The following is a 27,352-nucleotide window of genomic DNA, read 5'->3' as shown; positions in this document are numbered from 1 at the left end:
GTGAGCATGCTTTTAAGTGATTTTGTTGTTACCTGCATTATTGCCATCTCCACAGAGTCTGTCATTAATGAGAAAACATATGGTTCCTGGGCTCATAATTCCTCATGAAAGCTAGCCTAGTGCTGCTGTGTCTGGTTCAGGTTAAGGGGTAATTATATGACAGTATAGTTCAGCCCAACTAGTTTCAAGCCTGGAGGAAGCACAATCACTGCTGACTGTAGTTTCCTGTCCAATAGTTGGAGCACATAACTCTGAGGCACGTATAGTAGGAGTACAGAGAGTAGAGAGACGGGAGTGCAGAGGACGGATACTGCTCATTTTAAGAGTTTGAACAAGTTTGGAAATGTGGTGATTTTGTTTGCAGTTGAACGTGTGAGGTGAGAAACCTGCAGTCCAGACAAAGAGTATTCAGAGAGAGAGCTGCCTGCAGAGACACACAAGCTTCCCAACATCTGGTCTGCTGGAGGACGGGGCGAGCCGGAGAGAGAAAGTTGGGAGGCGGAGAGAAAAACTATCTCCGCTGGAGAAAAATGCATTGAATTGGAAGTTAAGGTCACCTATATCAGCTGGGGAGAAAATTCGTGGTCGTGTTAAAGTGACTAGACTGGACGAAAAGAGGAGAGGAAAGGTCTCGGAGGGCGAGAAGTCCACCTGGTGCGGTCAGAGAATGAATTAGTCCAGGCTCGGCTGCACCGCGTCCCAGCCAGAGACAAGGTAAGACGTTGTTTTTCTTTACTGCTGTTGGAGCTCAAAGTTAGTAGTCGTGCAGTAGTTAATGCAGGCAGATAAAGGATCCCCACACTGAGCTGAGCTCGGTCTGAGCATGCAGGGACTCGTTTTGGGAAAGCAGGGTGCAGACATGAAATAAATGTAAACACAATTCGCCCGTTATTAGCCAGCAGTAACATTTAATATGAATATGATCTAAAATTCAGTGTGAAAATGGTTTGTTAATGAAGACGTGGGTGTACATATTAAAGCTAGAAGTTTGGCACTGTTGTTGAGCGTGCGGTGAGATGTCAGCCTCTGTTCAAGAAAACTTCTCAGAACTTTTTACTGTTTAAAAAACATAAACTAGGCACTTTGCTGTTATTTTATGGTGACATAGTTTTTTATTCCCCAAATACGAACTCGATAAACTTCGCTTCATCAAGCTTTTTCACAAAAAAAAGCTATAGGCGAAACTTTTAGGGCAGTGACTCCATCTCGGGGGCGCGCAAACAGCTGTCCAGTTGCTTTGGCAGAGTAGGCGCGCGCCAAACACACGTTGGCACGTGACACACACTCAGCTTGTAGTGTCTTATTAATAGGTGAAGCAGCTAACTTCTCTAAATGATCAGACAAAACACATGTAAGACGGTTGAAGAATGGACTAAGTAAAAGTCATAGCCTACGTTGTAATCATTTGGTAAGAACCAAAAAGCTGTAGTCTTGGTCCAAAAATAACTTTTTGTCTATTATTATTTAAGTATTTTACATTCTTGTTATTATGCTTTCGTCTATCTACCTGGTTAATATTCTACAGCTCCCTCGAATTGGTCATCAAGCAGGCTAGTTTAAAAGTTTCATAAAACATTTTTTTAATCGTGCCTGGACATAATTTATCTGCTTGTTCAGGATCTTTAATGAATCAGTTTCATGACTAAATTGAAGATTTCAGTTTGCACATGTCCTTGTAGGCCAGTATGACATGTATTGTATACTGGATACCTTGGGATGTATTGATTGGGATTATGAATTAAAGTTCTGTGAATGTGAACAATGTTTAGTTAGTTTTTGTTTTACGACTCCAGTTTAAAAAAAATAATTGTATAAAATACATTTACATAACATTTGTTAATACAGTTTGTTTTATTATAGAACTTTGTTCCCATCTTCTTGTGTTGCTCTCTTTCCCCATGTTTCAGTGTTGATGTGAGCCGACGATAGCATCTTGGTACTTAAAAATGTTGTGTATGAATAGAGACCAGATATTAAAAACAACAAATTAAAAGTTAGCAATGATAAGGCATTTCTGTTGGGTTACCACTGTTTCAAGTCTGCCCATTTCATCAGTAGTTTTAGAATAACTGGGAAGGGATTCATGCTGCTTCAAGCCGTGCCTGACAACACCTCTCACGATGTAGTACAGACAATGAGAAATCTGTCATCTGACTGTGGTAATTTCTGTAGTAATATTTTGGCCTATTTCCTCTCTCAGGCTCACTCCTTGGCCCCCCACCTCCTCCCATAAGAGCCAGGCCTACGCCAATGGATGAGGAGAGGAATGCCCTTGCCATATGCCCAGAGCCACCTGATGATGGGGACCCGAGTCCATCAGCTCCACAACCCAGTTCACATGCAAACTCTGCCACAGAGAGCACAGAGAGCACAAACAGCTGCCTGAATCCAAAGCCATGTCCCAGTACAGGTAAGACAATTATTGAAGCAGAAAAAAGTGACAAAACATTAAAATAATGCTCTCCATCTGTTTGTGTACCAGTCAAAAGTTTGGACACACTCTTCCATTCACTTGAAAGAGAAAGTGTGTCCAAACTTTTGACTGGTACTGTATATGTGTTAGAGAAAGAACACTCAATGGGTTATGAATTATGAGATGGGTCCAAACATGCCTTAAATAGGTGAAGTTTTTATAACAACTAACACAAGCTGTATTATAACTCCTTTGCTGTTTTGTGGTTTGTGTGTGTCTGTATACACATGAGTGTGGCTGGCTCAAAGAAAAGTGAGACAGAAAGAAGTTATAGCGTGATTAAGCCATTTATTATGAGAAAGAGGAGCTAGTGGATTACTGCTGAGAAAGAAGACATCCATTCTCCATTCTCTCTCATGCATGTGAACCTCATTATGGCAGAAAGTTGGCCGCTATGTGTGTGAGTCTATAGCTGTATGCAACACATTTTCCTTTCTTTACAAGCCATAGGAGACCTTCTTACCGTAAAACAAGAATAGACTGATGTACTCACCATTGTGAAACTGGTTGATGTGGAATGGTCTCGTGTCACTGTTGTGTGCAAACATTTAAGAGTGATAATTAGTAGTCCCTTCTAGTGACTCCAACTTAATCCCAGAAAAAACATTGTGTGCTTTGGTGGCTGTCATAGTGATTCATTAGGTCAGAGGCCTAACTGGTGACAGACACAACAGTTGTATTGAGTTGATCTGGGATTGGTCTGTGGGGAGGAGGAGGGGGGTGACATCTTGGATGATCTGAGGGGTTAGAACCAATTCAGCCTTGTGGAACATTCAGAATCACCAATTGGACTCTTGGGAATTAGTGAATGATCCCATGACCCTTCCCCTTTGTGTGATTGGTCATGGTAAGAGTTGACTGACAGTGGGGAATGGACAAGAGGACCAACTCAGAGCAACAGTATGCGTGAATGACTCATGCAGGATCAGCTGAAAATGCTTCACTGAGAAAACAACAGCACTGACTGTAGATTGGCGTGTTGGTCCTATGGGGTAATTAGGGTAGGTGTGGTTAACAGTAAGGGAGGTGCAGAGACATTAAAGTGGCTTGTTGCCATGGGAACCTGCCACAAAATCTTGGTTGGTCAATTAAGTTTTTTTAGTTTGTATTCTTTTTTGTTTTGCTGTTTAAAGGCAAGTCTCAACCCACTTTTTTATGATCGCTGTGTTGAATTGAAAAACACAGAATCCACACACGCACATCTCTGCTCTCTGCTTCATTGTGGTTTACCATGATGAGTGTGAGTACAGCATCTGATTTACTAATTTTAATAATGTGGTGAAGAGTTTTAGAGTGATTAAACAGCAAATTTGTGCCCAAACATGTTCTTGTGGCTGTGCTGACTTTACCTGTGCTCACTCCTCAGGAAGCCATCACAAAGTACACTGTGGCTTCTCCCACTAAAGTTAGACTGCTTGTCTGGCCGACTGGTCTAGTATGTGTGTGTGTGTGTGTGTGTGTGTGTAGGCTGAGGGTAGGTTGGTGGGCCAGGGTGGGGAGGAGGAGACTGGTCAGTCTACCACTGAGGGCAACAAGGCCCTGCTTTCAGCGCTCAGATTCACCCCCCACCATCCATTCCTCTGCCTGCTGAGTGAGAAGGCAACACAACAGACACAACTACATTGACAACACACAGCTGAGAACACACACACACACAATACAAAAGCACATAAAAAGATTGAACTGAGGATAAATCTCAGCCATGAAAATATAATCAGAAATGGATGGATAACATAACTTCATTCTAATGAGATTTTCTCACCCAAGAAAGTTTTTCTCTATCTGGTCTGCCTCTACATTGTGCAGCTCATGACATGTGAATTTATGTCTATTTTTAAATTCCTCAATGATAAGCTGCTCAGAAATGCAGCGTTTTACAAATATTAAATATTTGTGGTTTAAAAATACAAATTCAATACAATGAATACATTGACCTTGTAAGTAGTTTGAAGTGTGCTATACAGTTTATTTTATAATGGTGTTCTTTTATAATGGTGTTCTGCAAAATGCCTTCTTCTTCAGATGTTTTATAATTGCAGTACCATGTTTGGCCACTGGGACAATTTAGCAGCTTTTGCCACAATGCTTTATGTATATGGTTAGTGTTTGCCTGCTGCGTGTTGATCATCACATATAGTATGGACACAGTACCAAAGCAATTGAACTTGATCTGATGCAACAAGCCCTTCAACAAATAATGACTTTTTTTTTCAATTTGGTCCAGACCATGTCAAAGGGTTATTGATTCATTCCTGTAGCACTTTTTAGGCCATGGTTTAATTAGGAGTTTTGGTCCTGTTCTATAGTAACCAATCAAAATGCACAAGATAAGCCTAGAGAGAGCTTTTAGCCCTCTTGTCACCCCATAGTGGGATGGCAGTCTTTTCTTCTGTAGGTGAATAAAGCCCTGCTCAGTCATTACAAGGCCATTGAATAGTACTGTGTGCTGACAGATGTGTGCCTCTCGCTGTTGTAAGTGTTGTTGCAATGAGGCTGTCTGTTTGTATAAGAACCTTTCACCTCCACATACTAAACTCTGTCAACTATTTTTCTCTTTATCGCCTTTTTACCCACTTCTCTGTGATTATCTGTTTTAGGCATGGGATGATAATCGTGTTCAAGGTATACCGCGATAAGAAAAAGTCACGATAACCGAAAACCGCCAAATTTTCTGTCATACCGTTCCTAAGGTATGAGCCATTTTTTGTCTGGTCAAAGACAGAAAGTGCAAGTCAGAAATCCCTCAGGTGGTGCAGCTGCAGCGTAGACTATCACGACCCCTCACACTGTCATTACAGATTCAGGTTAAATGAACATGTCTGTCTTTATTTTTCTTCCTTTTAGGAACATTTTAGAGCAATACCGCCATACCGTGAAACTGTGATATTTTTGCTTATGGTTATCATACCGCCAGAATCTCATATCGGCCCATGTCTAGTCTGTTTTTCTTGCTTTCTGGGACTCTACTTTGTTTTTATATCAAAATATAAATTTTTTAAGTTTTCAAATTACAAGAGAAGTGATCTTAACAATAACTATGTAGCTGTAGGAGGGGAATGTTTTAGTTTGCAACTATTGCTTTTGACACCTACTGTTGCTGGAAATTTTACTCAGCTGTAGCTAATTAAAGTTTAATTCTTCAAGCTGGCAAGTCTCAATGAAAATCTTGGCTGGTTTCTGGTTAATATGCTCTCTGCATGCCTGTGTTGACTGACACTACTTACCCTCACTCAAAGAATTTTTGGTCAAAAAAAGAAACACCAATCTGTATCATTTTGATGTCTGAAAACAAGAGACACGTAGCTTGTAGTTACCTTGTTAGTGATCAAGGGTAAATGACAAACAGATGACCAAAATGTCCTGGTTAAAACTCCGCAGCACATGATGCTGTATCATTGTTTTAAACTTAGCACCTCAAAGGCTCTGAATGGGGACTTCCAGGATTCGGGCATATGGTGCAGCTCGTCTTCTCTGTCTCTAAAAATACAGTTGAAACTGGTCACCAGTGTCATTTGTTTTTTGGTGAGCTACCTTATTTGATGTCAGATGTTTGTCCTTATTAAATTTTTTTTATTTTTCCAAATGTCCATAAATTGTTCATCCCTACTCTATGTATTTTGTATCTGTAGCCTGTGTAACATTTGTGTGTCCATCCTGTTCATGCTCTCATATGTGAAATTATTACTCCAAACTACATTTATTTTATCTCCTTCTCTTCATTCCAATGTTTATATGCAGCTATTTGCCTCCTTCTTCCTTTTTAGTCCCTGAGGTTTGTTGAGGCTTGTGTCTAATTTGGTTTCTCACAGGGATTGAAATAAACTTGAAGTCATTTCAGGTATTTTACAGCAAATATGACCTATGATAAGCATGTTTTTTTTTCTTCCTTTCACAACCTCGCAAACATTGAGGAAGCCAGTAGCCTGCCCTCTCTCTCTCTCTTGCTAATTTCCACCAATTCTTTACTCGAGTCAGTCTCTTAAATCCTCACAACCCCTGTCTTTAACTCTTGACAGATTGTGTCATCATGATGTGACAGTCGATCAGCAAGCAAGTTGTCTGTCTGTTGTGTTAAGACACTTGAGGCAGAGGCCAGTTACTTCACATTTACTGCCGAAGTGAATGAGATGGTGGTAACTCCTTCGTGTGTGCACTTGTTGTTTCCTCCAGGTTGAAAAGTGGTTGAGATACCAAATATATTACAAAAAGACATAACTTTAACATTTTGTTCAGCAAGGTAGACAACTCTAAATGCTACAGTACTCGAGATCCTTAGCTACCCTTGCTATAGAAAGGAAGCTAAACAAAGGCACAAAACAGAGCTGTAGTTCAATTCAATTCACAGTTTGTTGCAGCAGTTGGGAATTACAGTGCTCAATACTCACCTGATGTTTTTACTGTCACTTATGTAACATTGTCTATGGAGAAAATAAATGAGACTTTGGAAGTCAGGGGTGTCTGCAATACCTCCTCTCACTTTGTAACTATTCCAGAGTTTAGGAAAAGCTCAATGCTAGTATACTGTATTTGTTATAACCCAATATAAGGGCTGCTGATGTGTGCATTAGTACAGTGGCTGTCAAGGGCATACACACTGAAACTATATTCAGTAACTTCATTCTTATAGCGTGCAATGTCCCCCAGAATCATTTGACATCAGTGATCTGCTGTTGGTTATATTACTTAGTTTGGAAAAAATGGTTAGGGGTTATTGAATATTATTTGAAGTATCTCTTTATAGCCTTGCACAGTCCTTGCACACTCTTCTCACAGCCAGCTGTACATAGAGAATAATATTATTAGTCCAGCTTGGTGGGTGGCTGAAAATAATGTTGTAGCTTTTTGTGTACTCTACCATAGTTGGAAAGAGGCCTTGTTTTTGCTTTTGAGTTATTGATGTGTTCATCACTCTTAAGTGTCCTATGGAAACACCTGTTGTAGTCTGTATAATGTATTGTGTTGCTGGTGGTTGCAGCACATTTTCTAAATGCTGCACATGTGTTGTAAATTGATTAAATTTTCTTAATTTGGGTCTTAATTTTGTCAATCTGAATGTGTTTTCTTAAGTTGCAATACATTTGCCCTGGCTGGACACCATACATTAGAGCATTGTATACATTTCCCATTGGATGAGATTACAAGTCAAGATGTTTATTTCTATCTGTTTGTTCATTCAGGTGGCCTCTTCCTGAATGTGAAGTCCTGGTGATTTCTGTTTACCTTTGACTGTTTATGACTGTGAGACTGTTTGTCATTATGTTCATATGTTGTACAGAACAGCGTGTGTGTATGTGTGTGTGTGTGTGTGTGTGTGTGTGTGTGTGTGTGTGTATGTGTGTGTGATGGTGTACATATTAAGCAATTTGACTTCTCAGAACCCTTGTGTTGGATACAGCACGATAACATTAATTTAGTAAAGCAGCTGTATTTTCCCAGGAACCAGAGGAATCTCAGAGACAAAGTAACACAATTAAATTCCCCTTAAGCCTGTTCAACAGCAGACAGTTTTTGTCTTTAATGAGCTTACACTGCTTCATTCTCTCAGCAGCTATAATCTCTGATTTTGGACATATTCCAGTGTTGCACTCTTATAGCCCCTCTGCACAGTGTGTGTGTGTGTGTGTGTGTGTGTGTGTGTGTGTGCGTGCGTGCGTGCGTGCGTGAGCGTGTGTGTGTGTTTGGGCTTTTGGCTGGATGGTAGCGAAAACAATTGCTTCTCCTTTCCTTTTCACTGTGTGTGTGTGTTTGCTGAGGGAGACAAATAAAAACCACACCATTGCTGTAGTTGTGTGCTCTTTTCTTTGTATTATCCTTCGTTCCGGTCAGAACTCCAGCGTTGCTGTGTGGTTTCAATCAGTTCCAGTCATTACTGTTGGCCAGAGAGCTACTACTGCGTCGTCTCCACTAACTGCACTCTGCTGAACATTATTCTGCTTGGTTGCTCTCAGCCTCATCTCATTTTGCTTTCTTTCCAATTCTCTCAATTCTTATCTCTATCTTTATGCTTTAAGAGATGAGTCAGCAGGGTGTGAATGTGAAAATCATGAACTTTAAAGTAGGAGTGTAACGGGAATTATTATTGATTCATCAGTTAATCATTTAGTCCGAAAAATGGTGGAAAATGGTAATCGTAATTTCTAAGCCCAGGAATGTCTTCAAATGATTTGTTTGTTTTAACCTAAAATTATTTCATTTACAATCATGAAACAGACTAATACTCTAAAAGTCATTAGTCAAATGCTGCTAATTATGAAAAAAAATCATGAGCTAAAACTAATAAAATAAAGTTTAATTAATCAACTGTTCATTATTTCAGCCCCATTTATGTAATCAAACTTTTGACAGTATTAAAGAGAGGTGCAGTGAACATTTTGTCTGTGTATGAGTTTCACTTCATTAACTCATCTGGTGCTTTTTGGATGCCTGTTTGTTCCTGTCTGTGGGTGGCTGGTGAAAGCGTATGTACTGTATGTCTTTGCCAAAGGGATGTACACACCTCAGAGACCTCTTTTGTACACACATTAGAAGTCTGTGCTACTAACAAAGTATTAGAGAAACTGTAGGAACAAGGTGGAGGTGGTTTGAAAGCCAGCAGATAAACTCAGCTCAGCACTCTGTTCTCTGTGACTCCCCCTCAGAGATCATACCCAGAGGAACAGCAGGCTGCGCTCCCCTTCTGGTGATTGAGGATATGTCACTGAAGTTTCCTTTTCATAAAAACTGTGTTTGTGTGTTGTGTTGTGTTCATAATAATCATTACCCTATGTGATGCATATGTTTTTGCTTTAATAGTTAAGATTGTGTTTACTAGAAGACTGAAATTCCTCTGGACTGCCCCTTCAGGGCCACTGACACGTGTACATAGACTAGACTTCAAACACACATGCACACACACACATACATGAAAACACACATACACAGTCAAGGATGCACAAACAAATACACATACTCACCCACACGTGTAAACACACTGCCAGATCTCTTCGGCGGCTCTTGATTGCTCTGGTCTGATTTGAATTAGAGGCTCATCTCTCTCAGATCTCAGAAATGGCTCTGAGGTCGGGCGGTTTGGTGGTTTGATGCTGATGCCAGCACACAATTGGTTGAAGGCCTGCTTGGATGGCACTAGGGGTTTTGGTTGGGATGTGTTTAGCTCCAACAATCGTGGTTAAGAACGTTTACAGAGGGAAAGCTTTGACTGAGTCACAAGACCTATACATTTTTAACCCATAGTGCTCTGCTGGCATCAGGAGTCTGAATGAGACTACTGTTCTGACACATACACTGGTTCAGCTGACCATGTGGTTGAACTCTACTTAGTAGGCATGTGCTCGTGTTATACAGATTTTCAGATTCCCGGTGTGTGTGTTTATTGCATATCGTTGACATTCATTTTTCCAAGAAGGGCAGAGATGCTTCCTATGACTTGTCACACTTCCAAGGAGTTTGCACAACCGTTGTCTTGCTAGTTCAGCTAAATCTGTATTTCTCAGATGTGGAAATTCTTCTTGAAAATGATTGTTGTGGAATCATGTTATGTTGCACTGAAGAAAACTACCCCTTTCGATTCCCGAAATTTGCTTACGCAGGGCTTTTGTGTGGCTTTGCTAATGACATTCTCGCCCCCCTGAAAGCAGCCTACAAACAATGAGAACAAAACAACATCAGAAAGACATTGAGTATAACCCATAAATACCACCTTAAGCGCTCTTTGTGGAAATCATATTCAAATCTCAATATTCTCAAAAACCTGCCACATGCCTAAAGCCATTAAATTAAATTGCTACTCACCAGCACATATATGAAATATATATTTTTAATGAACTGTCATTGACATCTTGATGAAATGGATAACAGCTGCATAGAACAATGGATTATAGGAACCGACTGATGTTGATGAGTTAGTTGATAACTGATTAACTAGGAATATTATACATCAAATTGAAATGGATTATTACAAATACATGACCGCATGTACATTTGGATTTAGAAGTATTTTCTTTTTCCTGAAATGTCTTCTGAAACCTTACGCAGAGTGTGAGGTGTCAAGTAATACAGTAAATACAAAAAAGTAAAATATAAGAAAGTAAAATAAGGATAGATGTGACGATAGAAATATACACTGCATGACAGTGACATACATTGCCTTTTATACACTATGTATTTCCTAAATAGACATTTGCCAGTGTTGAGATCAACAGTTCTCACAAGTGGCTTTCATATCTGAAGCAGGCTGATTGAGACTAATGGATACAACATGGAAGACAAGACCTTAAAAATGGCTTCCACATGCAGAAGACAAAAACATAGTGTATGGATAGAGCTGATGTAGAAGAGTAGCACTGGAGTATGAATTACATGTGTGTGTGTGTGTGTGTGTGTGTGTGTGTGTGTGCCACTGTCTAATAGAACGGAAGAGCAGGAAGCACTTCCCATCCCCTCAGGCCCTGTTTACGTCTCCTCAAACTTCACACAGAAATCCCACTACAAACAAAAATGCCTGCAAATTCACACACACATGGAAGCTTAGGTAAACACTGATCCTCTACTCAATACACTGTACCTCTTCATCAAGGTTGGAACACCTTATATAATCAAGTAATTCAGACCGGTAGCTTTGATTTACTTTATTTTCAAAGAAAATAAAGATAGTGTTCCTTCAGGCAGGGTAAGGATGCCCAGAAGGGTTGGAATCTGGCTTCACTGTTTCAGCAATACAGAACATAACAAATATTTCAAAAAAGCATCAACAACATTAACAGCATTGAATTTGTTGATTTGTTGAATGAATTGAATAACAAATTCACTGTATCAATATTTTTAGCTTTAACTTCAACAAACATGACTGAGTGGTCTTTCATCTGTCGTAAATGTAACACTCCCTTTTAGTATCATGATGGTTATTTTTGTGAAGTTATTTAGTCATTTTAAATAATATGGAAAAAATGTTACAATAATTATAGTCCATCTATCAGTGTGTTATAAATAAAACCCATGCTCTAAAGGCATTTGACTCCATACAGTATGTATGGAGTCAAATGCCTTTTGTGTGAGTTAAAAGTAAAACATAAGTGTTAGTTTTTTCCCCTCAAATTTTAAAAGATTGGTTACTGTCACAATATCTTAATATGAGAATTTTGTCTTGATTACAGGAAGAGGCAATAATGAATAATACTGAAGACAGTGCAGTAAATGCAAATTAAATAGATTATCTACAATAGAGGGGGTCAAAGATTATATAGGGTTTACTCTAAGCAAAATGCAAAATTGTCAGGTTTATTTAAAAAAGTATGAACAGAAGACTGTCATGTTAATGGATTTGTGTTTGCATTTTTATTTGGTGCTTAGCTTATCATTATCAGCTGATGATTAATGGTAGTAGAGAATTTGTGTTCCTTGATATTTACCATTTGTGCTTCTCCGCATGCTTTAATGAATAATGCATAACCTTTCTCCCACTACTGTGCAGATGTTGGCCTGTACTATCAGCACAGTCGTTGTATTTGGAAAAACACAATATCAGAACCAGATATTTCTATTCTATCAACTATTCCACTCATTCTTACAATCATATTTTTGTTTTCATTTTATCATTGAAAGAAAATATCTGCCTTACTTTGCATTTCTTTTGCTTTGAGCAAAATAATGTTTGCTGTGGTAACGCTACTCTACGGCTGAAACATCTTAGCATGGGCCGTAAATATGTTAAAATGGGAATATATCTATAGAGTTATGCCAAATATGTGAAGGAATTTATTTGTAAGAGCAAAGAGAGAATGTGAATTGGAGACGAGGAGTGTGAGAGGCAGGGGACAGGAACGAGAAAACAGATAGAGAAGTTAGCTGAAGTGAATAGAGTAAATAAACATAGTCGGGAAGTGTTGAGTCCACGCACAGGACATGTGTGTGTGTGCATGTGTGTATGTGTGTGTTTATCAAACCCAGCTGGCTCCCATTTGCCCAGGAATGAGTCTGCACCTCTCAGAGGCCCAAGCCTGCCCTGCTTTGAAGGCCTCTGTGTAGTGTATGTGTTTGTGTGTGTGTGTGTGTGTGTGTGTGTGTGTGTGTTTGTGTGTGTGTGTATGTGTTCATAATAACAGCTTCATTAGAAGACTGCACGGTACCAGTGAACACATAAAACACCCAGACTTTTATACTGTATGTGTATGATGTGTATGTCCTCTTATATGTTCAAGCTAAAACACACACACATAAACGCACAAATACGTCCACTCTCAAACACAAGTGGACACCCACGCACACATACACCCACACAGATTTCAGGTTTCACAAGCGTGCACATAGACCCCTAAACAGTCCCAAGGGGTGTGATTTAACTGCTTCCAGATGCAAGTTCAGTGCAGAGCATACACCAACACATAGACACACACAGACAAAATCTTCTGCTTTGTTGAAGTCAGCAAAACTACTCTGTTTAAATTAATTAAGTGCTTGTGGATGGGAAATGACATGGGGATAGACATGTTTACTACTAGTGGGAAAATGGCTTGCTGCTGGTACCGGATAATACCCTCATGAAAAGCTGCTATTCATGCAGGAAACGTGAATCACCTTCAAAATACACTTAACACACACACACACATAAAATTGTGTTGTCTTACAGATAATGATTTGGTTTTTTTTAATTTGTGTTTTTATTTGTGTGTGTTTGCTTTTTAGATGTGGCCAACACCTATACTGAGCCCCTCATATTGAGGTCAAATGTCACCCCAGAAAGGTTGCGAGGCGATGACGGAGACAATTGCAAAAGCAGCCTTACGCACACGGCGCTTACGACACCCAGCAAGAGTATCACATGTGAGTAGATAGCACAGTCTTTCATACAAAGTTTACACACAGACACACAAATGAACAGAAACTGGTGAGAGTTTATTTCCATTACAGGTCAGTGGTCTGGTGAGTCACATTGTCCTGACCTTTAACAAATAATTTACACACCCTGAAGAAATAGGGTAGATAATCAATCACAGACAGAAAGTAGGTTAAGTTTCTGATTTCTGAACACAAGAAGGTCTGCACCCAAATCTCCAAACTTGAAATCAAACACCTCTTCCACTTCATTCTGCTTCTCTACATTGTATTTTCTGTCTCTCTGCTTTGTTGAACCTGGGATTGTTGGGGTACTACCATGACAACACTACAGTAGGTGAGTGTGACTGGCACTGTGGTTTTTGCTTCCATCTGCCTGTAATTATCTAGGATTCATGGGACATCATGGCAAAATAAATCCTAATTAAATCTTAGATTTGATCAATAGGGAGCCAAAGTCCCGATGGCACATCCAAGAAAGCTACACTTCCACAAGCCTCTGAAACTCAATACAATCTCATTGATCAGTTTGCCTGAAAATGTGCTTCTGGGGTTAAGCATCCAAGATGAAGTAAATAAGTGTCTAGCACTGTACTGGAAATTATGATTTTGTATTTTTAACAAACCAAAATACCTGAACTTGTTTTCTTTCATGAAATCATTATTTTTTCCCGCACAGTAAGGTGTCATCCTAACTGTTTGTTTGTTATCCTCCTGCACTCATGTCACTAATATCATTGTGAAAGTTTTAAGCTTAAATTTCACTGCTGTTTTTATACAGTATCTTAGTGACCATGTAATCACAGCATCCCTGGTTCACTTCTCCTTTCCTTCTTATTGTCGACTAAAAATAAATATAAAGGCAAAAATGCCTGAAAAATTAAAACAAAAAACACTCAAAACATTTATAGTTTAAGCTTTTAATCTGAGATGGTCCTGGCCTTGTGGACATGGTGTTTGTTGAAGGCCACTTATATGTTTTTTGTTTCATTTATGTAATCCCTTTTAGCACAAGACCGATCTCCCTTAGAGTTCAACAAAACTTGCCAACCCTATCTAGACAAATGTAGTGAAACACATAACATATGGTGGACTTTTAGTAATTTGAGTTATTACAAATGCAGATGTGATTTTGAAAGCAGTTTTCTTTCTTCTGTAACAGGACCTAGAGGTTTCCGGGTTCAGCTTTCTGTTTGATGTCACTGTTTATTCCATGTGTGAAACTAGTTTTTGACTGATCCAACACAATATTGGTCCACATTGCTGTAACATATAATAGAATGTTGGCAGTGGCACAGGAGCATGAAACGTGTCTCATATTGTGTGTGTGCTTTATTTACACTCAGCTCTCCAAGTCTAAACTACTTCCCAAAAAACTCCAGCTGTCCAATTATTGCACTCCAACACTGGGTGTATCAACACTTCTCCACCTCAATTTGCTGGTGGTGGATGGCCACAACACCTGGAGGTCCTCCTTCAAGAGTTATATCACCAACCACCACTACCCATTTCCCTCCTTAATGTTATGAGTCCAAAGGTTATGTCTCAGCCAGAGAGAGACTCCTTTTTACTCTCCTTGATGTGCAGACGAGGTCTCAGTCATTCCAACTCTCTGTTTCAAAGCTAAAGATTACGCAAGTATGCTATGTCATTACCCCACCACATATATTTTTCTTGCTTTTGCTCAAGCTTTAAATAAGTAGAATCTCAACCTAATTTTTAAACTAGTCATACTGTGTAATTTATTCACTTAGAAGACCGAGCTCCACAATAATAACACCCATAAAGCTCTAGTTGCCTCAGTGCTTTGCCACTTACCTGTAATGCCACTGTAAACATTTAAAACACTGGTCTAAATCTGTCCTTCCTGTCATTTAAAAAAAGGAAGATTCTCAGTCATCCAGGTCATGGCTATCCAAAGAAGGTTGAATCAAGGGCAACTGGACTTGGCTGTAGCTACTAAAAGATGTTTCACCTCTCATCCAAAGCCCCTTTCACACATGCAGCCCATCCCTGAAATGTGAAAGAACTGCACCACTGATTTCCCACCTCAAGACTGAGTAACATTTCAGGAAAAATGTCAGCACAACTGTCTTGTGAATGAAAGCAGTGATAATACAGGGACAAACATGTAAAGAGTTACGTCCATCTGACCAAATCTGACCAAATCTGTCTGTTGACCAAATGTAAATGGTAAAGTCTCCTGGGAAGAGATGAAAGGACAGCATTGTGGTTGGGGGATAAGTGTTGTCATAGACCTCCTTCTCTGTTGAGAGATGGTTTCTCTACATTGACATAGATGACTTGTTTCACTCTTTCAAATCATCAGTCCTCCCTATAAAATATGTACATTGTTGTCATTGAAAGAACATCCCTTACCTTTCAGGTGTGGGTAATCTGCTGAGTCTTGACCTGAGGACTTGGCCCTCCTGTTTTGAGCCATGTGTGTGTTTAATGGTTGCTTAGTTTCCCCAATATACAAATCTGTGCATTCCTCACTGCACTGCGTATACTTGGTTGCTTTTCTTGTGTAAGGGTGTGCAAACTTTCAGGTGGACCAGTTCAGTCTTAGTGTGCCAAGTCATCTGCCCAGTGCAGTGTTGGAGAAGGTCACTGACTTGATTAAGAAAGCACAACTATCTCGACATGCCAAAAGCAAGGAAAGACAGATACAGGAATTCCAAAACCTACAGTCACAAGCCAGCAAGTCTACGAAAGCAGAATAGTTTACCAAGAGGCAAACTAATAATTCCACACTGGATGACGCATACAGTACGACTGATGGATGAAAGACCTGTCAGACAGCGAACTTACCCAATCAGAGCAAGATGTCTAAGCTAAAAGGATTAAACTTTGTCATCACACCACAGCATTTACCAATAGTTGATCTTTATCATAGCAACATAATTAGCCATAAGGAAAAACAACAGAAACGGACTCAGAACAGTTCAGGTTGTTGTATCAGAGCAAGTTGACATGAGAGGATGTCAGGAACAACAGCTTGGACTTTATGGACTGTGCTTATCTATCATCAAGTTCTCAGGCCCAAGAGACGGAGCACAAATACCTGAAGCAGACACTTAAAACTTGTGAATACCTTAACTGGACCTTTGCGAAAACAGCCACAAGATCCAAGAAGAGCACCGACACTGCGGGTGGTGGAGAAAAGAAGAATAAACACAACATCATCGTCATTCAGTCATTCAGTCTGGAGTATCTGAGACACTCAGAAGGATTTTTGACAAATACTGTGTTTTACTGTATTTTTCAAACCCAGCAACACATTAAGACTGAAACTGGTCCAGCTGAAAGACCCAAACACAAGCAAAAACAACCTAGTGTATGCAGTCCAGTGCAGGGAGGAATGCACATATTTATATATCAGGGAAACTGAACAACCATACACATACATATCTTGGATAGGGAGGACAGATGGTTTGGAAGAGGAGTGAAGCAGGCTATCTACATCAAAGTAGAGACTTAAGAACCATTCACATTTGGCCTAATGTGACAACTCCAATTACTGTCATTTACACTTGGCCTTGGGTGACTCCAACAATGGTAACAACTGCTGTTACACCAGCCAAAAGCACTAACAAACTAGGGGCATCAATGACCTTGATAATGACCCACTAGTGGTTAAATACGATGGCTTTCCACCAGTCAGTTAAAAATGAAGAAGCCTCTTGGATGAGAGGTGAAAGGTCTTCAAGTATCTACAACCAAAGAGTCCAGTTGCCCTAAATTCAACCCTCCTTGGATAAAAGAAGGGATAGTATCAGTGAATGAGTCATGAATGAAAGGAGGAATAAAGAGATGAGAAGAAGGTTTAATAAGCAGACATATGAGCATGTGTTAGAAAACTAGGAGCGTTTTTCCTGGAATTGAGGGCCAGCCTTGGTTGACATGCACAAACACACAAACCTGCCCTACCATAATAGCAAGTTTGTGGTAACTGAACAACCAGAAGTTCAGTCAGGAAATGGATAAGTAGGTGAATGGGGTATGTTTGTGCCTCGACCTGTCCTGTCTGCTGTATGTCTATTTTCAGGCCCATGCTGGACGACAAAGTAGTTTGAGTCTAAATTTTCTTTCAGCCTCTCTGTCTTGCTCTCTCTGTGCTTCATTTTACATCCCAATAAAAACTATGAAACCCACCAGCTCCATATGTTTCGCAGGGAGGGTTATGCAACTACAGTAGGATTGGACAAAATGTACCGCCATGTACACCAGTCCTTACTGCCTACCCATTTGCATTCATGTGCCTCCCTTATTCATTCATAGGTTTTTCCCTCTATAAATTGCACAATCACACGTGTTTAATGGATTTGAACCACAAACCAAACAGTGCTAAGATTCAAATGTTATCACTTTCTCAAGTGAACACAGACAGTTTATACTTGCTTGTCTGCGTAATTATATGTCTGTCACTTTAATTGTCCTGTCTGTTCTACCTTTTGTCTTTGTGAGCTGGTTTGTATATCTTCTGAGAGTCACCTATGCCGCTATCAGCACATTATGTCATCTGCAGCTGATCATTCAATCATCATCAGTTTCTATGGCTTTAAAATGATTGTGAAGACATTATAAAGTAGGAGTGACTCAGGCCTGCGGTGAGGTCATGGCTGTGTGACATCTGTGAGCAAGCGCATGTTTGTGAATGAGAGGGTGAAGAAACAGAAGCAAAAACAGAAGATTCCTCAGCTCGTATGTTCTGTCTCGCAGTTATGACATCAGAGCAGTAGTATGTGTCTGGCCCTGGGCCTATGACAAGCTGTCTGAGAACAATGTGCAGAGAGAGCTGTTAACATAATGTGAGTGTGTATTACTGCCAGAACTGAACACACACATAGACACGCTCCTCGTCAGTGATGTCATGAATACTCTGCTGCCTTTGACGTCACAGTCACAGCAGGATACACATGTTCACAGATGTTAAACTGCTTGCACTCTTTTGGTCTCACCAGGAAACAGCGACATGTGTATTTTATCAACGAAATGATCACAGCAGCATTTATCACATATGTCACTTCCACTTTGATATTTTTTCTCAATTTTAAATACTAAAAAAAGTAAATATAAAAGAGGATAAGTCCTTTTTTTAAGAATGTGTGTATGAATACAGGAAAGTGTGTGTAAGTTGTGCTGTTTGTTATTATTTTGCCGTGAAAGGGGAAGAGTGTACTTTTGTTGGTGGGAAATCAAACAGGACTCTGACACTGCCTTTAATTAGAGACCAGTCATTGTGCAGGAGCTGTTTTCCATCTCTGATCCTCTGCCTTAATTCTCTCCATCATTTTCTCTCAGTTTCTCTGAATTAGCTATCTCTTTGTTGCTCACACACAAACAAATAACCACATCCTTCATATTTACTGTCAATTAGATAACAGTGACACAGAGCTGAGAGCTGGAAAGTCCAGTGTGTGGGTAGTAATGCCATGGGTACTCTTTTTTTTTGTAAATATAGGCCTAATCCTATTCTTTAAATTCAATTGTCAGATTAAATTAAAACAAATGAGTCACATTTTGCGAAACAAAGAGTCATTTAAGTGTTTCAACAGCTAAGTTGAAATGAATAAATGGAGTTTTGAATGTCAAAAAAACCTCAGAAAGTCTTTCCAGAACTTATGGGTATTGGGCAAGCTGTTGTACATATTTCATGTTTTTATGCAAACACAAAAAACAAAGAAATATACTTGGCAAAAACACAGTGTAAAATCCAGAAGAATAATGCCTATCCACATCTCTGTTTTTCCCCATTTTAGAAAAGGCTGTGTCGCAAACAAGTGCAGGTACGAACACATCAGTCAACTTGCAATAAAGTCAACCCTTGGAGCACTCCGATAGTTTTATCAAATTTAGGCTGTTGTGTCTTGTTACTGCAGTTGAAAAGATATGAATAATTTGATTTGTTAATTAAATGTATCATTATTTAAATATACATGATTTATGGGACACTGTCTTTATTCTATATGAGTTTTGACAGGAACTTTTTTCAGTTTTGAAGCAGAAACAAATGAAGCACATGCTAAATCATATTAGCAAGATAAATCCATTCTATTATGATATCAAGACTATTTGTGGTGGGTCTATCCATCTTGAAGCACCTCATACATAATAGACTAATACTGTAATTCAGGGTTGAGTTTAACTATTGTTTCCTTCAAGAATGCTACTTATGTCTCCCATTCAAATGATACTTCCTTTTATTTTCATCACAGGTTCAGAATTTCTTCAAGTACTCAACAGATTTTAAGCAGCTCTCTAGTGCACCCTCAGGGGCCAAAACATGCTCCAGCAACTGAACCTAAAGAACAAATGACACATGCACATTGAATATAATAACACACAATGAAACGGGACCTGCCTAGTGTATTTCTACCTTAACATCTGTCTGTTATATAAATATGGTTATTGTGAGATATTGTTATTGAGATAAAAATTTTAACACGAGATTTAAACTTTTCATTTGACTCATACTATACAGATACTATAAGCTATTATTTGTGTGTGTAAAGTGGATTAAGTGGTTTATGCAAGTAACTAGAATAAGCCTTTAGTTTCATACCAAGTTGAATCACTGTTTGTGATTCACTTCTAATTTCATTCCTAATTTTAGGAATGAATCACACCCCATTTAAAAGCAGCAGTCTTGTACATCTGACAGAACTCCTCTTTCACACGACTTTTTCAATGTACTGAATGGGTGCAACTAAACAAGCCTCATTAACATTGTAGTGTTGGCTGGAGAGCTGTAGAGCAGCCAAAAATGTGTGGTAATCTAATTGAAAACTGTTTTAAATAACATTTCACAGCACCAACATATAATTTTCCCATTTGCAAAGTTTAAGTGCTTGACACAGTTAAAAACAGTACAACTTTGCAAAAGAAATCCAGACGGCATTCAGTGGGTAAGATGTTTTTGGGAGATTGGGATGAATACTTAGATGTTTTAGAGCCAATTCAAAACAGTCAGAGGGGATTTTGAAATGTTGTGCAATGAAACTGAATTGTTTTTGTACCATACCAATGGTTAATATTATTGTTGCTTACTAACAAAAAAATCATACGTCTAGCTGTACTAAGCATTTCTTATTCAGTATTCATAATTAGCAGAATATACTTGTGTGTTACAAAAAAACTATCTGATGAAACATCCAATTTCTTATGTCCTTGTCTATAGTTCAGTGCATTCAACACATTAACTTACATAGACAGACAAACTGCACCAGTGGAGACAGTAGGATAAAGCAGCTGGAACAGAGACAGACAGAGTTCACAGTCATCCTGGTGACTCATTCCAGCAGAGGATAAGTAGAGAGAGATGAACAACAGTGCTCTGGTCTGGGAGGGAGGTAGGTAAGTACAGAGTAGCTTGGAGACACCAGGAGGAAGAGGTGGAGGGTGTATGAATAGGGGTAGTGCTGTTGCATTTGTAACTCATTTATGCTCACTCGCTCTTACCAGAAACATCTGCACAGATGTGACGTGCATTGTACTAGAGGTCACATGACCCTGAGTGCAAAACATTGCCGTGTTAGCAAGACACATGCGCACTCTGTGGTTTCCCAGACTCATCATGTTAATCCCACAGTCATTTGGCTCTTTATTTGCTGTTATTTTTAACCAGCTCCGACTGCTGAATCATTGTGTTTATGAGTCACACCCATGCATCCTCCTGGTCCAAATATGCACAGGCAGCAACCCATTTATTCAACTTTCTTCTCTTTCTTTCTCACTTACTTTCTTGATTTCAGACAAAGGGACCTTGTGCTGTGTCTGTGTGTGTGCATGTGCATGAGTGTGTGTGTCCACACGTGTTCTTGCATGCATACTGTATATTTGTGTGTGTGCGAATGGGCCTAACCTCAAGCTCTGTTTGGAGACAGTCCTGACTCCCGTTCTCTTTCTGTCTGTCTGCCTGCCTGCCTGCCAGATCCGCCTATATTCACTCACACACACACACCGACACACACACACACACACTGACACACACCGACACACACACACGCACACACACACACACACACGAAGTATGAATTTCTCAACAACTCATAGTCCCTGGAGGACAATACAAACCTAGAGAGAGTACTGAAAAAGTGTGCATACCATTCCTCCCTTCTCTATAATCCCCTTATGAGCTACATCCTGGCCAGCTCAGGGTGTTAAAATATAGTATTGTGCAAAACGCTAAAAGGGGAACAACAAGAAAGACTGACAGAAATGGAGGAGATGTAGTGAGGGAGGAAAAGAGGAAGAAAGAGAGACATAACACAAGAGAACAGCAGGTATTGACTTTTGACATACTTTGGAGGAGAAAGTATGGTTCCTTCTCACTACCTCTGCACATGCATGCACGCCTACACACTCATGCGCACACATTGGCCCTGCAGCCTGCCAAACATCTGGAGCAAAGTTAGAAAACGCTGAATGAAAGAATCTTTAATAACACTGGATTGGTTATGTGACCAGGGCCATCAGCCAATCAAAACAGGCCTGGTTGGGTTATCTGTCTCAGAGCGGTTATCTAAGGGACGCTTTTATTGCCAGTCGTGTTTCATAGCTGGAGCTTAGGACCACACTGTCAGTTTAACTGTGTGTGTATCTGAGGTGCTGTTTGTGCTTTGATTTTCTGTAGGTCTGTTGTACTCTACCCTGCCCCGTTCAGCCTCTCCACACCTCTCGACACCATATGCTTTCAGGTCAAGAAAATATTTAGGGCCTCAATAGGATGGTATTAAATACTACCATAATATATAAAAACCAGGCTTCCATTTTATTCTTCTTTTCAGGCTGTGTGTTTGGCTTGGCAACAAAGGTGTACTTTTTCTGCCTCCTTCTCTCTACTTAGTGCTCGGTAGCGCTTGGAGATAAAATATAGGCCTACCAAGTTGCATATTCAGCCAAGATTAACATAATGTGCATGTGCACAAGTGTTTGTGATAGTAGATACTGTATGTATTGTATAAAAACTGGATTATAATAAAATCTCAGGTAATGAAGAGATGGGGGTTTCCAAGAGAGAAAAAGCCCAATTTTCCTCTCCCTAACACTGTTCTCATTTATCCTAATTTTTTTTTTCTGCTGTCTCTTTCTTGTTGTGTAAGAGTCTAGACAAGTAGGATCAGGGGTCATTTCAGTAAATACATAGCTCTTCCCATGAGTTCTTGCCCTGGGGGTGGGCTGTGTAATTGGACTCAGTTTCCCAGAGCCTCCCTCTGCGTGATGCTGCATCAGCACAAGTCTGCACACACACTGAGAGGTGCCTCAGCCCTGCTTCAGAGCTAAATACTGATCAGGTGTAATGCTTGAATACTGTGTCAGGGATATTAATGTGACCCCTTTACTAGGAACAGTAACAGCTGCATACTGTGCAATACTTCTAGATACAGTTCAATTACGTATACAGAAAAAACAATCAACCATGCTGATAATCAATTAATAAGGGAATGCAACTAATGATTATTTTCATTATCGATAATTGTGTTGATTATTTTTTTTTGTCAATCAATTAGTTGTCTGTAAAATGTCCTTTTCCTGCCCAAGATGAGTCCTCAAATGTCTTGTTTTGTCCTGACCAACAGACCACAACCTAAAGGTGTTCAGTTTACTGTTATAAAGGACTAAAGAAACCAGATTAAAACAATAATTGAATACCAAAATAGTTGGTGATTGATCTTCTTTTGATTGACTAATCCATTTAACTAATCATAACAGCTCTTCAATTTATCTTTTATAATGTAATATATATAATTGTTTTCATTTATCTTCTTTGAGTTTTGGACTGTTTGTTGGATGAAATGATTTGTTGCATCAAATAATCAATAGATTCACTGATAATGACAAGACTCCGTCAGAATGAATATGCTGGAATTCTGTCTCAGTCATTTGTCATATTCATGTGATAATCATAATCAGGAACAGCTATTCAAAATACTGAAATTCAGCACAATAAATCCTACATTAATTGTGGTGAGGGAGATCTGGTCTTTTTCTTGTATGACAGAAACACTATTGATCTAAACTGTCCTAACCTCAGCTGAGTTAACTGAATTTAAATCTGATTCAATTACAAATGCTTATTGTCTTCAGCCTATTGTAAATAAATGTACTTTTGTCTCTACACAGCTCAACCAGCAGCCAGATCCACGCCCATCCACCACACCCAGCCATGTCGGACACAGCCCAGCAGTCAACTACGCAATGGAGCCAAGCACCATTCACACACACACTCCCCTCACACGCACTGTCCGCATCACACGCCTCACACGCATGCACTCCACTCCAACGGGGTCAGGAACGGTGGCCCTCATGAGCATCCTAAGCTGGGCTCTCTCCCAAGAGGTGGCTCATCCACCTCTTCATCCTCCTCAGCAGGACCCAAACACACAAAGAAGTTGCAGTCTAACCCCTCCATCACATCCCAGAGCAGCAAGAGGAGCAAGAGCAGCTCCAAAAGCAACAGCTCCCAGATTCCCACAGAGGCACAGGATGGTGAGATACAGAAATTTACAGTATGGAGTGACTGGGGCTTAAGGGTGGATACCTGACCTGAGCCCAATGGGACCGGACGGAAGGCTTTAGAAATGATATTTGGGTTTGGTTCGGTCTTGACAGCTGGGTTAGCCTATTTGACATGGTTCTTTTTATATATATACTGTAAAAATGAATAAAATCAGAGTATAACAGGCAACAATTTGCATAAAACAAACTCAAGCTTCAGCTTACATTAACTGCAATGGGTTCAGGTCATGATCATACATAAAAAAAAGAATGCCTGCCAGGTTCAGTTACTACTCTCTTGGACTCAGGTTAGGTTTGGACAGAAATATCCAGCCCTAACTGCACAGAGGAATAGACAGCGAGGTTCAACATTAAAAAAGGGACCTATTACGCTTTTCCTTGTTTTCAGTCATATAATGTTACAATATCGGAAAAGTGACCAAAGTGTCAAATAATGAGGTAAATGTATGTAGAAGTAACCCCTGTGAGCAGAAAGAACCGGCTAGTGAAGCTATACTAATTTGGTGAGGTACATGTTTAATTTCCTGTAAATTCTTCACAATAAAAGCCATTATTTAAAGATTAAAAACATAGACATTAATATGAAGTGGCAAAAGCTAGAAATGTTTGGTTTTGTATCGGCGATAACACAACTCTGATATGGCTGCATTATTAGTTTTTGCCATGAATGAGTTTGAACAGTTTTTAATATACAGCAGAATAATTCATTTTTAAAAGTCTTAAAAAATGTCATTGACTTTTGTTGTGTTTACCTACACTTTTAACATAAATTGCATTTTTAGACCTTACCAAACTCCAAATGCCAACTGCAAATGTATTAACCAATGAGAAGCAAAGGAGAAATGTTTCACTCTGGATAATTTCTCAATTTATTAACCTTGTCATTCCTTTAATTGCTCTGGATGCGAGACCTCTGTTGCATGCTTTGAAATGTTCATTCTACCACTTCTTTTTGTGGATTCAGTGGTTGTGTCAACTTTGATGTCTTTGAAAGTAAGCAGACTAGATCCGCCACGCCTAAAATATAATGACAAACTGTAAAAGTATGGTATTTATCATTTTCATCTCGAGGTTACTGTCATATAGGGAACAAAGAGTCTTTTTCTGGAGTACTGTACTTAAAGTACACACTGACATATCTTCTAAATGACTTACTCTGATACAGTGCACAGCTGTTTCTGGTGGATGCAATTGTATTCTTTAATTTGACTTTGCTTTATTGGCATGACACTTACGTTGCACATAGAGAAAGACAATAGTGGGAAAAGGAGAAAAAGAGAAAAAAAATAAAGGGTTATTAAAACAAAAACTGATTATTTCAGCAAAGAATTGGACATTGACGATGAAAGAAACTCACTCACCTCACTAACTGTGTCTGTGTTCCTCTCCAGACTGCTGTGTTCACTGTATTCTGGCCTGCCTCTTTTGTGAGTTCCTAACTCTGTGTAACATCGTGCTGGACTGTGCCACCTGTGGTTCCTGCGCGGGTGATGACTCATGTTTCTGCTGCTGCTGTGTGTCAGAGGAGTGTGGTGACTGTGACCTGCCGTGTGACATGGACTGTGGCATCATCGACGCCTGCTGTGAGTCTGCGGACTGCCTGGAGATCTGCATGGAGTGCTGCAGCCTTTGCTTCTCCTCCTGAGGCCACAGCCACTGCACAGGGGGCAGCGCAAATGTCCAATTCATATCCCCACAAGCCCCGCAACAACTTTGACCAGCGTCTTTATCAAAGCTACAAAGTGCTACTCCCAGTCTTTGTTGTCATAGCTTTGCCTGGGCTCTGTGGGTCATACTATATTGGCTGGCCTAATTGGCTCCACAATATGTCCAATATTTCTTACAGGGTTTGCCAACCTAAAGATGTGACCTAATGCTGAGAGCAGTCACTGGTGAATTCTTCCTTTCTTTATTGATCAAACCATGGGAAAGTAGCCTCTCCAGCCTTGTCTTTGTTGTTGGTCCATTGCTACACAGCTGGATGTGTAGTGCAGAGTGAGTTTCAGCTGTGGTCCACAAGTGCCTGCCAGGCTGTGCAGACTGGGCCGCTGGATTATTACAATGAAGCCCCTTGTGCCGTCTGAATGACTGGAGTTCACCAAGCATGAAAAATGACCTCTAAAGGCAAATGAGAAAATGGCTCAATTTAACCGGATTTTAGCGTTTCTGTTGATAAGAGTAGCAGCATAATGGAAAAATGGACGCTCAGATCTCAGTAGAAATGCTTCTGTCTGTCCTCCTGTCCTTGGCAAGGTTAAAGTCTTCCAGTTTGATTGCATGCAGTGGCACACACAGCCCAAGTGTGTGTGTTGAATCCACTGCTGTCTTTGTTACTATGTACAAAATAGAGAAAACATTAATGGTGGCTTGTGGCAATATTTTAGACAAATTTCTTTTCTTAATAAGCATCTCATTTAACGGACTTATGCAAAGAAGAATTATGGGAGCATCATGCATCAGCATGGAGATGGGTCCCATTAAATGAGCACTGTAAGTAAAGGACATCACAGAGCGTCTGCAATGGACACATTCTCTACTTCACATGTGAAAAGAGCAAGTTCTTAATCAAAAGTCTCTTTGTTTGAGGGGCTTTGGCTGCATTCAATGAATTCTTCCTCATCTGAACAGTCGGAACTGGTAAAGGACTGGTAGGGGATTGGAAGGCATCATTTCCTTTTTTTAATACATTTCATTTTTCTTTGTCGTTTTTGCTATGTGAACAAATGGCCTTGGCTTAGCTTAAGGCCTGAATTTTCAAGTCGCCTTTACCAAATCTCTATTAATCCTTGTTTTGTAGATTTTAGTTAAGATATTTGCATTTCTCCTCTAATGTGAAAATCACATTTCTGTGTTATCAGGTTTTGCTGGGCTCTCTGTAAAGCAGACATTGCTCAACATCTAATTTAATTCCTTGAGTGAAAATCTCAACGCCATTATGCTAAGTTAGATCCATATGCTTGTAGTATGAATGGTACGCTTTTGATAACAGGCCCGCACTCTCGTATGATCAGACGCATACCTGCTCCAACCCAATACCTCTTTAGATGTCACCTAGATCTGTTGTGCATTTTAAAATGACTCGATACAAATCTCTCTTCTTTTTGATCAAATACTGTTTGTGCAATCCTTTTTTCTTGGAAATACCAAAGAGTTTACTTGTACTGGACCCCAGTTTCTAGACCTATAGTTAGCTGTACATAGAAGGGTTTTTGCTATGCTTATGTGGCTGTGGTTGGTAAAATACTATTTTAAGGGCTGAAATCTAACACTGTTGAGTGTGAATATACACTAAGGGCCTGATTTACTAAAGGTTTGAGTGTGTAAAGACGTGTGCAAACTTGACATCACCCGCAAAAAATGTGCAAGCTGATCTACTAACGCAGCGCACTGAGGTTTGCGTCTTTCAACTATGCAAGATAATATGCGCTGTCCATTTAGTATGTTTGCCATAATGAATATGTAATATGGGGTGTTTCAACCCCAGTGCACAAAATACAGGGAGGAGAAAATGCAAACATGTTATTT

At 39.7% G+C, this 27,352-nt stretch overlaps 1 protein-coding gene across 2 annotated transcripts; it reads left to right on the top strand.

Moving 5' to 3' along the window:
* Nucleotides 1-297: 297 nt before the first annotated feature.
* mdfi (MyoD family inhibitor) lies at nucleotides 298-27,062 on the top strand. 2 transcript variants are annotated; one of them, XM_053316127.1, is made up of 5 exons: nucleotides 298-714; nucleotides 2,201-2,410; nucleotides 13,154-13,291; nucleotides 23,432-23,797; nucleotides 25,219-27,062. In XM_053316127.1, exons 2-5 carry the CDS (start codon nucleotides 2,251-2,253, stop codon nucleotides 25,470-25,472), a joined length of 918 nt encoding a protein of 305 aa, XP_053172102.1. In that variant the 5' UTR covers nucleotides 298-714; nucleotides 2,201-2,250; the 3' UTR covers nucleotides 25,473-27,062. The 2 variants fall into 2 exon arrangements, with proteins under 2 accessions (XP_053172102.1, XP_053172103.1); XM_053316128.1 differs by lacking the exon at nucleotides 298-714 and adding an exon at nucleotides 811-870.
* Nucleotides 27,063-27,352: the final 290 nt, after the last annotated feature.

The sequence above is a fragment of the Scomber japonicus genome, chromosome 3 (genome assembly GCF_027409825.1).
Source record: "Scomber japonicus isolate fScoJap1 chromosome 3, fScoJap1.pri, whole genome shotgun sequence".
Classification (NCBI taxonomy): Eukaryota; Metazoa; Chordata; class Actinopteri; order Scombriformes; family Scombridae; genus Scomber; species Scomber japonicus.
The sequence above is the reverse complement of the archived record's forward strand: the minus strand, read 5'-3'. Positions and strand labels throughout refer to the sequence as shown.

Excerpts from the sequence above, each read along its gene's own strand:
- mdfi (XM_053316127.1), top strand. The coding sequence starts at position 2,251 with ATGGATGAGGAGAGGAATGCCCTTGCCATATGCCCAGAGCCACCTGAT. Across the intron at positions 2,411-13,153 it reads AAAGCCATGTCCCAGTACAG|ATGTGGCCAACACCTATACT; the intron begins GTAAGACAATTA and ends TTTGCTTTTTAG. Across the intron at positions 23,798-25,218 it reads TCCCACAGAGGCACAGGATG|ACTGCTGTGTTCACTGTATT; the intron begins GTGAGATACAGA and ends GTTCCTCTCCAG.